General features: G+C 41.9%; 1 protein-coding gene across 1 annotated transcript in view; it reads right to left on the minus strand.

Annotated features, from left to right (window-relative positions):
• cubn (cubilin (intrinsic factor-cobalamin receptor)) overlaps positions 1-13,597 on the minus strand; it is a 457,745-nt gene that overhangs the window by 335,014 nt on the left and 109,134 nt on the right. The window contains exons 16-17 of the mRNA XM_070880231.1: positions 13,325-13,550; positions 12,339-12,469 (exon numbers count right to left, since the gene is read on the minus strand). Of these exons, the coding sequence (XP_070736332.1) occupies positions 12,339-12,469; positions 13,325-13,550 (357 nt within the window). The remainder of the gene's footprint in view (positions 1-12,338; positions 12,470-13,324; positions 13,551-13,597) is intronic.

The following is a 13,597-nucleotide window of genomic DNA, read 5'->3' on the forward strand; positions in this document are numbered from 1 at the left end:
CCATAGGCAGCCTGGAATGACCCCATAATATAAAAGTTATGGATAGAGTGTCCTTAACTAGCAAGTGATGCCCTGATGAGGTGGGCTGTGCAGCAACATGTGATATAACTCAGCGATGGCCTCCTTTTGTAAAGTGAAGCCTCTGCAGGCACTGCTCCTTTGTCAAGGAGCCTCTGTTTGCATATTCTGATGTAACGGTACCGGTGGGTAGGTGGCATGCACCTCTGGTGCTACCTGACCAGGCCTGAATTGCTCCTCCTCTTCTTCTAGTAAACTATAGATATGGGGGAATTTCCGTGACAGAACCCATTGTACTCGGTGTGAAACATGGGAGGAAAGTGAAAGCAAATGGCACAGAATGCAAATGTCAAAATAGTTAGCAACAGCAAAAAACAATTCAGAAGTAATCCTTAAAACAATGCTATTAAATCTTGATGCCAGCTTCTTTGTCTTCTTTTTCTGCTTGGCAACCCTGGATGTCTGTTTTACATGGGCAAAATGAGGAGCCATTTTAAGTAGAGTGGAAATGGCAGTAAATGGGGCATAGGACATTCTGACTTCATTTTGCCTCACTTGCATTTAATTGCCCAAAAATGAAAGGGCTTCTTGGCACTGTCAGAAATGATGGTAGAAAATGGGGAGGACAACAATGAGTTGGGCAACACATTTTGTAAATCATGTCTGGTATCATTTACATCTGTAGATGTGCTGCTGCATGAGGAGGGTGCACACCAGGGCACCCTCCCCACAGGACCTTGTCTGGCAGGAGGAGGCACAAATGAGACAAACTAAAGGGCACCCTCAAAAGGCTCGAGACATGTCAGTTAGCAGCAAGAGCAGGTAACCACTACAGTATGAGAAGAGCTGCCAGAAGTTGCAGGACCATTTAATGATACAGCACTAATAGGTACATCCATCCCATGAGGTCCTCCCAGGAGCCTGCCACCATATTTATTCCTTCCACTGGAGCGGCACCCAGAAGGAGCAGTTGAGATTCAAGAGGGAGCACCACGGTACAAACAGTAGTGTCAAATATATAACTCACTGTAAGGAAATTAAATTATTGCACTTAGTTTAAACATTTAGGTAGCAATAAGGGGATTGATGACCATGCATGGTAGTTGATGATGGAGGGCATGCTGTTGATTGAGTCACTGCATTGTGACCAATAAGACAGAACTGTCTGTGAAAGGGCCACATCCACATTTAGTTGAATGCCTGGCCAAACAATGACTGCTGCATGAATATTCCTAGCTGTGACTTGCACTCATCCATTTAGTTCTCCTCTTCCTCATCCAAATCTAGGAGTGCAATTGGAATGGCCAGAGAAATTCCCATGCTGATCAATTTGCTTGCTGCAAATGAAATAAGCAGCTGATACAAAGACAGTTACAGGAAAAGCAATGGGAAAAAACTCTTCCAATGAAAAATAAATCAGTGCTGAGCAACTGCAGGATACATTGCAACATCGATGGATTGTGGATATTAAGGGAATCAAGTGATATGAGGATAGTGTGGGAAAGTGGAGTTGAGGTAGAAGATCAACCATGATCTTATTGAATGACAGAGCAGGCCCGAGGGGCTGGATGGCCTACACCTGCTCCTATTTCTTATGTTCTTATGTAACAATCAAATGTAAATCCAGTAAGGCAAACAATTGCAATCAACAGTAACAAGTCTAACCCTTAGGAAACCAACGCCAAAAGCCAGACCATCAAATCCTTCCTGTGCACATTTTATATGGACGAGCAGCACTGAGCTAAAAAAAACTGACCAACTTCAGTTAGGGACCAATTTTTGTAAATTTGCATCGAATCAGGGATATAATGAGACTCTCAGATTTCGGAGCAAAGCTTCACAAAAGCTTAAAGACATTTTAGATTGCAGAATTGTGTTCTCTGCGAATCAGGACAGTTGTTCATCTGAATATGTGACCTGCTCCGCTACCAAAATTCATGAATGCACTTTTATAGCTGAGTCATCCTACCATCTGGACAGGTTGAAAGGGCTCAATCAATCCCCCGAGATAAGTGGTATTTATCCCAGCACACTGAGAGACTAGGATTTGTCAGCCACTGACAAATCATTAGGAGGCAGTCACTGGAGACTGGCATAGTATCAGTAGGTTGGAAAGAGGCTGAGTTGGTACATAAAATCTAAAAGGTGACAAAACAGACACCAGCACATTAGGCTTACTTCAATTCTATGTAAAATAATGGAATTGAGTAAATTTGAGGAGTATCTGTGCAATGATAACCTAGTAAACAGCAAGTCAATATGAATTCAGAAGGCAAAAATCCTCTGTCTGAAAATCAGTCCCCTCAACATCTTAAGAGTTGACATATTCAACTTCCTCTGAAAAATCCTGGAAATAGCAGTGGACCACAGGGAGCTTTTGCACCTGGTCTCCCATCCTTGCCTGCTGGAGTTACAAAAGGTCCTTAGCATAACTCCAATGGAAAATGTCCCCTCTACAATTGGACCTTGGGAATCTTTTGTACTGTTTGCTGTTCCGTCAGCCAGTTGACTGTTTCAAGTCTACACGCTCTGCCATCTGTCACTGGTACCACAAATACCACTATGGGTCAATTTTTGCTCACATGGCTTAATAAAGCTATAGAAATGGATACAGCTTTTGGTTCTAGCACACCCACTTAAGAAAGCTTTCTGTTCTTGTCATCAATAAGTGGATAGTATCGTACAGCTGCATACAAATGGCTGGAAATGTGAATTTTGTTGTGGTTCCCACTTCACTTTTTCCATCCATCAAGAAATACTTAAATAATTCTGCACCCAAATTGTGAAAATGGAAATTTCTTCACTCATGTATTTACACCTATCACAATTTTGATAGAATCTATACATTGGTGATGAATGTTACATTTCAAATCCACTTATTTCTGGATTATAAATCACTTAATGACACCATTCTGTACTTTTAAATCTGGAGTCTGGCACTCATTGCACAACATACTTGAATCAGTAAAGTACTTCAGTTGATAAATAGCATTAGTTACAGCAAAACCTCTTCCACTGTCAGTGCTGAGATATTGAATTTAAACTCCCTCTCCCACTGTCAGCAATAAGATCTTCTGCATGCAGATCTTCAATTTACTGTCTGCCATGAGATGTCTCACAAGTGTAAAGTCCCTCTCGGGTCATGAATGATTTAGCTAAACATGGATTCTCCCTCTAATTTCAGTGATACATCATGCAAATCTTCCCCTCTAGATCAATGAGCTATTTCTTTGTCGGTAGGAACAGGAATAGCCCATTAAGACCCTCAAACTTGTTCCACCATTCATGGAACATGGCTGATCTGTACTTCAACTCCATTTACCCACCTTTTTGCCACATCCTCTGATATCCTTACCAATCAAAAATTACCAATCTTGTAATATATATAGCTCCACCCAGTGGGTTACTGTGGCATTGCAGCCATTGCTGTTTACAAGAATAAACAGGTCAGGTCACCTGACAGACTTCCTGAAGTTATCAGCCATCTTAAAGCCAGTGTGTTTGTGAGGTCATACCGAAAATATCACATTGGTGATGAGGATAGGATAATCGGATAACCTAGCTGAAATTTTGGTTGGTGGATGATTCGGCCATTTGTCAGAGAGACTTTGAGAGCATCTCTGTTTTGATTAACAGCTATAAATCCAAGGTAAATTACAAGCACACTTGGCTCAACTGCCAGAGTCCAGATGGCCACGTCTATGGGAATAATAGGGCGCTTGGGGGAGTTTCACCACGACCGTGAAAATTTCGGAGCATATGTAGAACGGCTAGAAATGTTTTTCACCGCAAATAGTATCATTGAAGTCCCCGATGATGAATACCAGAACTGGGTGGTGTTGGAAAGAAAACGGGCTATTTTCTTAACTGAAGCAGGATCCGCGGTTTATGAAATCCTGAAAAATTTGCTGGTGCCTGTCAAGCCAAAGGACACATCACTTAAGCAGTCAGCACTACAGTCCTGATCCCCTGGAAGTTGCTGAAAGTTATCGTTTCAGAATACAAGATCAGTTAACCGACGAAAGTATCAGTGAGTACATTGAAGCATTAAAAAAGATATCTATTCACTGAAATTTCGGATACTTTCAGGACCGAGCATTGCGTGACCGCTTTGTTTGTGGGATGAAAAATGACGTGATCAGAAGTTATTGACAACTCCTAACTTGACTTTTGATTTAGCTTGTCAGACAGCTATGTCAATGGACATGGCCAACCAATATTCCCGAGAATTTCGCACCATTTCCCATCATCAGACAACCAAGGTGAATCACCTTCAGGTTAAAAGTAAAAGGCAGTTGGGCCCCAAAGTCTCAGCAACTGACAATGATAACAGAGCATTGAAGTCATGCTATCGGTGCCTGGAACAACACATTGCTCAATGTTGTCCATATGTGAAGGCAGAGTGTTTCTTCTGCAGGAAAACTGGGCATCTTGTGAAGGCATGCTGACTGAAGTATAAACCAGCTTTCAAAACTATAAGTAGAAATCCCCAGAAACTATATAGCATAGAAGAAAAACAACACGACAAGGAGGTATTAGAGCTACACATCATTAGGAGCACAAGGGTAACTAACAGCGATTCGAAAAGTATCATCATCCATGTAGATCTGGCAGGAACCAAGATACCCACGGAAATCGACACTGGTGCACCGTGAGTATAGTATCGGACTCGCTATACCTCGACAAATTGTGTGATTTCAAAGATAGAGCTGCAAGACTACTCAGGAGAGAACATTCCTATGGTAGGTCGTATCTCCCTGTCGGTGAAATACAAGGATCAATTTCAGAACTTGCCTCTCTTAGTAGTGGCAGGAGAGAAGCCTGCCTTACTAGGAAGAAATTGGTTGGGATCACTGAAGCTGGATTGGAGTGAGATTTTTTTGTGTTGAAACAAGATTTGCATCAAAGGATGATGTCATCAAGAAGTATCCAAAGGTGTTCTGCGAAACAGGCAGTCTGATCCAAGGCTTCAAGGCGAGTGTCAGGTACAGAATGACGCTAGATCGGTTCACTGCAAGCCACGTTCTGCACCATATGCACTCAAGGAGAAAGTCGAGCAAGAACTCAAAAGACTAGAGGCTGTAAAATAGATCTATGTAAGTTGGCTACACCCATTGTTGTTGCACCTAAGTCCAATGGTAAGGTAAGATTGTGTGATGATTATAAAGTAACCGTAAACCAGGTTCGAGAGGGTAATGTCCCCAATACATTGCCAAATGTAGAAGATTTGTTCACAACACTGACAGGTGGTCAGATCTTCTCAAAGTTCGATCTTACGAATGCCTACTTAAAACTTGAGCTGGATGAGGAGTCCAAGTCATGCTTGACTATAAATACTCATCTAGGCCGATATCAATTTAATAGGCTACCGTTTGGAGTGTCTTTCACCCACGCCATATTCCAAGGGGTGATAGAAACATAGAAAATAGGTGCAGCAGTAGGTCATTCGGCCTTTCGAGCCAGCAGCACCATTCAACAAGATCATGGCTGATCAGTCACCTCAGTACCCCTTTCCTGCTTTCTCTCCATAGCCCTTGATCCCTTTAGCTGTAAGGGCCATATCCAACTTCCTCTTGAATATATCTAACGAACTGGCATCAATAACTCTCTGCGGAAGAGAATTCCAAAGGGTCACAACTCTCTGAGTGAAGAAGTTTCTCCTCATCTTGGTCCTAAATAGCTTACCCCTTATCTTTAGACTGTGACCTCTGGTTCTGGACTCCACCACATAGGGAACATTCTTCCTGCATCTAACCTGTCCAGTCCCGTCAGAATTTTATATGCTTCTATGAGATCCCCTCTCATTCTTCTAAACTCCAGTGAATACAGGCCCAGTCGATCCAGTCTCTCCTCATATGTCAGTATCTGCCATCCCGGGAATCAGTCTGGTGAACCTTCGCTGCACTCTCTTAATAGCAAAAACATCCTTCCTCAGATAAGGAGACCAAAACTGAACACAATATTCCAGGTGAGGCTTCACCAAGGCCCTGTACAACTGCAGCAAGACCTCCCTGCTCCTATACTCAAATCCCCTAGCTATGAAGGCCAACATACCATTTGCCTTCTTCACCGGCTGCTGCACCTGCATGCCAACCTTCAATGACTGATGTACCATGACACCCAGGTCTCGTTGCACCTCCCCTTTTCCTAATCTGCCACCATTCAGATAATATTCTGCCTTCATGTTTTTGCCACCAAAATGGATAACCTCACATTTATCCACATTATACTGCATCTGCCATGCATTTGCCCACTCATCTAACCTGTCCAAGTCACCCTGCAGCCTCCTAGCTTCCTCCTCACAGTTCACACCGCCAGCCAGCTTAGTGTCATCTGCAAACTTGGAGATATTACTCTCAATTCCTTCATCTAAATCATTGTATATTGTAAATAGCTGGTGTCCCAGTACAGTCCGTTTTCTCTCTCCCTCCTTTTTAAAAAAGTGGTGTTACATTAGCTACCCTCCAGTCCATAGGAACTGATCCAGAGTCGATAGACTGTTGGAAAATGATCATCAATGCATCCACTATTTCTAGGCTACTTCCTTAAGTACTCTGGGATGCAGACTGTCAGGCCCTGGGGATTTATTGGCCTTCAATCCCATCAATTTCCCTAACACAATTTCCTGACTAATAAGGATTTCTCGGGCCCGCATTGTCCACTGTGATGGTGTGAACGTCCGTTCAGTCTGCCATTGTCTCTGTTGAGGTCCTGCTCTGAGGTCTATTGCTGCCTGGTAAATGTCGGACTGCCCCTGCTTGCCTGCGGGGCTCTGAATAACATTAATGATGTTGACTCCCTGATCCATCGCCGCGTTAGAGGCAGAATTGCGCGCGTAAATCATTTTCGTCTCTTCCTCCCCTGCCATGAAAGTTTGAACCATCAACACCGCCACTTCCAAGGTCAAGTCCTTGTTCTCAATTAACTTGCGAAAAATTCCCGCATGACCGATACCCTCGATAAAGAAGTCCCTTAGCATCTCCCCCCTGCAGGTATCTGTGAACTTACAGAGGCTGGCCAAACGCCGGAGGTCCGCTACAAAGTCCGGTATGCTCTGTCCTTCACGGCGTCAGTGGATGTAGAATCTGTGTCGGGCCATATATATGCTACTCGCCGGTTTGAGATGCTCGCGATTAATTTGCTAAGGTCTTCAAAAGTTTTGTCTGCTGGCTTTTCTGGTGCTAGCAAGTCCTTCGTGAGCGCGTAAGTCTTTGGTCCGCAGCTGGTCAAAAGATGAGCCCTTCGCTTGTCGGCCGCTACATCCCCCAGCCATTCTTTCACAATGAAGCTTTTCTGAAGCCTCGTGACAAAATCGTCCCAGTCTTCCCCAACACAGTACCGTTCCTCTGTGCTACCGGTGGCCATTCTCGTGGGTCGTGAATTCCTGTTTCTCGTCGCCAATGTAAAGTCCTTACTTTACAGTATGAAACCACACGAGGCACATTCTGGGGACAAGGTCACTCTGTGACCTTGACTCTTTGTTCACAAGACTCCAAAGATGATGACCCTGCATGGGACCTCCCTTTTTATACCTGTGTGATCAGGTAAGGAGTGTCTCCCACAAGTTCGCCCCTTGTGGTCAAGGTGTGCATCTAGGTTGAGTGTATTCAGTAATACATTGTGGTTATATACATGACACCGATCATGGCTGATCATTCAACTTCTGTACCCCATTCCTGCTTTCTCTCGATATTCCTTGACGACTTTAGCCATAAGGGCCACATGTAACTCCCTTTTGAATATATCTAACGAACTGGCCTCAACAACTTTCTGGGGTAGAGAATTCCACAGGTTCACAATTCTGAGTGAAGAAGTTTCTCCTCATCTCAGTCCTAAATGGCTGATCCCTTATCCTTAGACTGTGACCCCTGGCTCTGGACTTCCCCAACATAGGGAACATTCTTCCTGCATCTAACCTGTCCAATCCCATCAGAATTTTATATGTTTCTATGAGATCCCCTCTAATTCTTCTAAATTCCAGTGAATATAAGCCTAGTCGATCCAGTCTTTCTTCATATGTCAGTCCTGCCATCCCGGGAATCAGTCTGGTGAACCTTCGCTGCACTCCCTCAATAGCAAGAATGTCCTTCTCAGATTAGGAGACCAAAAGTGTACACAATAGTCAAGGTGTGGCCTCACCAAGGCCCTGCACAACTGCAGTAAGACCTCCCTGCTCGAATACACAAATCCTCTTGCTATGAAGGCCACCGTGCCATTTTCCTTCTTCACCGCCTGCTGTACCTGCATGTACCATGACACCCAGGTCTCGTTGCATCTCTTCTTTTCCTAATTCTATCACCATTCAGATAACATTCTGCCTTCCTGTTTTGCCACCAAAGTGGATAACCTCACATTTATCTACATTATACTGCATCTGCCATGCATTTGCCCATTCATCTCACCTGTCCAAGTCACCCTGCAGCCTCTTAGCATCCTCCCCACAGCTCACACTGCCACCCAGCTTAGTGTCATCTGCAAACTTAGAGATATTATATTCAATTCCTTTGTCTAAATCATTAATGTATATTGTAAATAGCTGGGGTCCCAGCACTGAACCTTGCGGCATCCCACTAGTCACTGCCTGCCATTCTGAAAAGGACCCGTTTATTTCTGCTCTTTGCTTCCTGTCTGCCAACCAGTTCTCTATCCACGTCAAAACAATACCCCCAATACCATGTGCTTTAATTTTGCACACTACTCTCTTGTGTGGGACCTTGTCAAAAGCCTTTTGAAAGTCCAAATACACCACATCCACTGGTTCTCCCTTGTCCACTCTACTAGTTACACCCTCAAAAATTCTAGAAGATTTGTCAAGCATGATTTCCCTTTCATAAATGCATGCTGACTTGGACCGATCCTGTCACTGCTTTCCAAATGCGCTGCTATTACATCTTTAATAATTGATTCCAACATTTTCCCCACTACCGATGTCAGGCTAACCAATCTATAATTCCCTGTTTTCTCTCTCCCTTCTTTTTTAAACAGTGGGGTAACATTAGCTACCCTCCAATCCATAGGAACTGATCCAGAGTCCAAAGAATGTTGGAAAATGACCACCAATGCATCCATTATTTCTAGGGCCACTTCCTTAAGTACTCTGGGATGCAGACTATCAGGCCCTGGGGATTTATCGGCCTTCAATCCCATCAATTTCCCTCACAATTTCCTGACTAATAAGGATTTCCTTCAGTTCCTCCTTCTCGCTAGACCCTCGGGCCACTAGTATTTCCGGAAGGTTATTTGTGTCTTCCTTCGTGAAGACAGAACCAAAGTATTTGTTCAATTGGTCTGCCATTTTTTTGTTCCCTGTTATAAATTCACCTGATTCTGACTGCAAGGGACCTACATTTGTCTTCACTAATCTTTTTCTCTTCACATATCTATAGAAGATTTTGCAGTCAGTTTTTATGTTCCCTGCAAGCTTACTCTCATACTCTATTTTCCCCCTCCTAATTAAACCCTTTGTCCTCCTCTGCTGAATTCTAAATTTCTCCCAGTTCTCAGGTTTGCTGCTTTTTCTGGCCAATGTATATGCCTCTTCCTTGGATTGAACACTTTCCCTAATTTTCCTTGTTAGCCACGGTTGAGCCACCTTCCCCGTTTTATTTTTACTTCAGACAGGGATGTACAATAGTTAAAGTTCATCCATGTGATCTTTAAATGTCTGCCATTGCCTATCCATCGTCAACCCTTTAAGTATCATTCGCCAGTCTATCCTAGCCAATTACGTCTCATACCATCGAAGTTACCTTTCTTTAAGTTCAGGACCCTAGTCTCTGAATTAACTGTGTCACTCTCCATCTTAATGAAGAATTCTACCATATTATGGCCACTCTTCCCCAAGCAGCCTCGCACAACAAGATTGCTAATTAATCCTCTCTCGTTACACAACTCCCAGTCTAGGATGGCCAGCTCTCTAGTTGGTTCCTCGACATATTGGTCTAGAAAACCATTCCTTATACACTCCAGGAAATCCTCCTCCACTATATTGCTACCAGTTTGGTTAGCCCAATGTACATGTAGATTAAAGTCACCCATGATAAACTGCTGTACCTTTATTGCAAGCATCCCTAATTTCTTATTTGATGCCATCCCCAACCTCACTACTATTGTTTGGTCGTCTGTACACAACTCCCACTAGCGTTTTCTGCCCTTTGATGTTCCGCAGCTCTACCCATACAGATTCCACATCATCCAAGCTAATGTCCTTCTTTACTGTTACGTTAATCTCCTCTTTAACCAGCAATGCTACCCCACCTCCTTTTCCTTTCTGTCTATCCTTCCTGAATATTGAATACCCCTGGATGTTGAGTTTTCAGCCTTGGTCACCCTGGAGTCATGTCTCCGTAATCCCAATAACATCTATCTGCGCAGTTAATTCATCCATCTTATTATGAATGCTCCTCGCATTGAGACACAGCGCCTTTAGGCTTGTTTTTTAATACTCTTTGTCCTTTTAGAATTATGTTGTATTGTGGCCCTTTTTGATTTTTGCCTTTGAATTCTCTGCCCTTCACTTTTCCTTATCTCCTTCAAATGGTACAGCAGAGCACACAGTACAAATTGTAAAACGTGCCCTCATCAAACAGATGTTGGATCCAAATCCAAAGAAACGTCAGTTATCATTGCACCACAAATTCGCTAATTTTCTAATTATGTATCGTAATACTCCTCATAGAACACCAGCAGAGTTGTTTCTCTCACGACAGCCACGAACCAGATTCTCGTTGTTAAAACCAAACTTGGCAGAGTCCATAGAAGAGAAACAATTAAGACAGAAATAGAACCATGATAGACATAGAATAAAAGAGAGAAGTGTGAAATTAAATCAGAAAGTGAGAGTGAGGAACCATCACCATAAATGGTTAAAGTGGTTACCAAGAAGAGTGGTGAAAATATGTGATCCTCGCACATATTTGTTCAAGATGTTTGACCAAGGACAGGTTAGGTTTGTTCATATTGATCATATTTTCCCTACAGACATGGAAGGAGTTGAAGGTTGGAATGATTCGATTATTTCTGACTCATCAGATAGTTTTGATACAAGTAAAGTACCAGTCGCATATCCTCTATCAAATGTACTGGAAACATGTCCAAGAGAAAGTCAGTATTTATGTCTGAGTCCGAGTCAGGCAGACAAATAGTCTGAAGTTGTAGAAAGTTCAAATGCAAATCAAGGGCATCCCCAGGATCAGCGTAGAATGAGTCTAAATTCGACACAATGTTTCGAAGGTTCTGTTAAAGAGTGAAGGTATCCTCTTCGAAACAGAAAACAAGTGGTTAAGCTTGATTTATAAACATGACAAAATAAGTCCACATCTTTTGTTACGTATAACTATGCAAGTTATGTAGTTATGTATGATGATTGTTTGTTATAATTACTTCTTCAGTAAGGAGGGAGAAGTGGAATATATATAGTTCCACCCAGTGGACTACTGTGGCATTCCAGCCATTGCTGTTTACAAGAATAAACAGGTCAGGTCACCTGACAGGCTTCCTGAAGTTATCAGTCATCTTGAAGCCAGTGTGTTTGTGAGGTCGTACCGAAAACATAACAAATCTCAATCTTAAAATTTCAATTGACACAAAAGAGTTCCAGATTTTCACTACCGTTTGTGTGAAGGTGTGCTTCCTGATTACAGATCCCTTCAGCAGCAATGATAATATCCCACAAATTGCAAGGACTCCAATTGAAGTTTAAGACATGTAGTTGAGGCTCGATATTCAAATTTAAATGAACAGAATTTATCAATAATGAGTTTGCCAGTTTTTTCTTTACCCCCAAATAGATTCATCTGTAAAGTGCAGTGTAATTAAATCACACCTACTGTGGATGCCACCATTTAATATGCCTTGTCTGAAAAATTACACTCAATATGCCTACTGGACGATATCAGAACCTTGCTGTCACTTCTCCACTAACTCGAAGCATGGTAGGTCAGGTAATATACTTATTCTGAATCTGATATTTTAAGTAAGGCAGACTGTATAGTGCTGTCAACTAGATAAGAATGTTTTTCTCTTAAAGAGCAATAAAAAAGGAACTAAACAAATGGGATTCTTAACAAACTCAATAACATTACTGTGCTATTAATTAGTTTTTAATATTCAACCTAAAAGATTAGTTTGGTATGCCAATATTGAATGTCAAACCCAGTGCCAAAGCAGAGATGAATGTATTTAACAAATATCACATGCTGGATGTTCAAATTTAAATAAACAGGACTCAACCCCATTGATCATACCATCGATATCTTACTCATTATTACAGTACAGAACCACCACAGCAATATTACAAATTCTATATAGTAACAGCATACCTGATGAAGCATCAAGGGAATCATAACTTGCTGAGAATCCCTCAGTGGCTATGCTTGAATCAGACACAAAAAGAAGACTCATCATATTGCCTCTGCTGGTTATAGAAGGAGGAATAGACCTACCGCAGTACCTGTAATACGTGAAAGAAATGTTGACTTTATCATGAAAAATGTTAATTTTCTACAATAATTAAAGCAAATATTTTACTTTGAAACTTATATAAATTTTAATTTTCGATAACAGTACAAAGAGTACACTTTTCTAATACATAGTATGAACATATGGAAGATTGAGGCATTGTGGGGCAATGTATTAGACCAAATATGTGTTGTGTCACAAGTGGCAGCATGCAAGTCTCCAAGCTTGGCAAAGCTGCTGCGGAAATTTATTCAAGGCAAGCAAGCTTCTTTACCAAAAGAGAGGGAGGAATGGAAACCAGCTTAAGATTCACATTAGTAGGGTTCAAGGATCTTGTCTCATGCCAACCAGTTATAAGGTGGCATTAAATTAATTGTAAGGAAAGACTGTCAGCCAGACTGCTCCATTCTTCCAGAAATAGCCCTTTGACTACCAGGGACAGTGAAACAGATAGGGAAAGGCAGACAACAGTCTGTTTAGTTGCTTCATTACATCTCTTACTGAAGTGAGTGACTGGGCTAAATCAATGGTTTTAAAACTCATATGTGTAATAGAACTTAACGGATGGGGCAGGAAAGTCATCTTTCACTTTGAATCTGCCACAAATAATATTAGTTATTGGCAGTATATCTGTCCACTCCTAAAGGGATTAACTACTTATTCAAAATTTAGTGCCATGCTGACAGATGATAAATAATGGCATCGCGGTGCGCTCTTCTGAAATTAGTTTAACATTTGTCTTGTTAAAGCAGTTTTGGAGGCACCTTGCTATGTTGGTTACCCAGGAAACTTGAGTAATTAATATTACTGTCACCAGACAGAAAATGCTAAAGTTATAATTTCTTACCTTCCTATTGGTCTGTCAGAACTAATGGTACCATTATCATACACTTCAACATAATCCTTGGAGCAGTTCATGTGATATTCAATATTAAAGGAGGTGAATGTAAGGCGGATGACATATCCAGGCTGAACTGAGATATACCAGATACATTTGCCACCATGTGGATAATCTGTAGGGTGTCCAGGGCTAGTAATGTTACCTACTGATTGTGTCAGAACCTCACCACATCCTGCAAAGAAAATAATTCTTTTTCACTGACTGCTTGGTACAAAGAGA

Source organism: Pristiophorus japonicus, chromosome 5 (genome assembly GCF_044704955.1).
Source record: "Pristiophorus japonicus isolate sPriJap1 chromosome 5, sPriJap1.hap1, whole genome shotgun sequence".
NCBI lineage: Eukaryota > Metazoa > Chordata > Chondrichthyes > Pristiophoridae > Pristiophorus > Pristiophorus japonicus.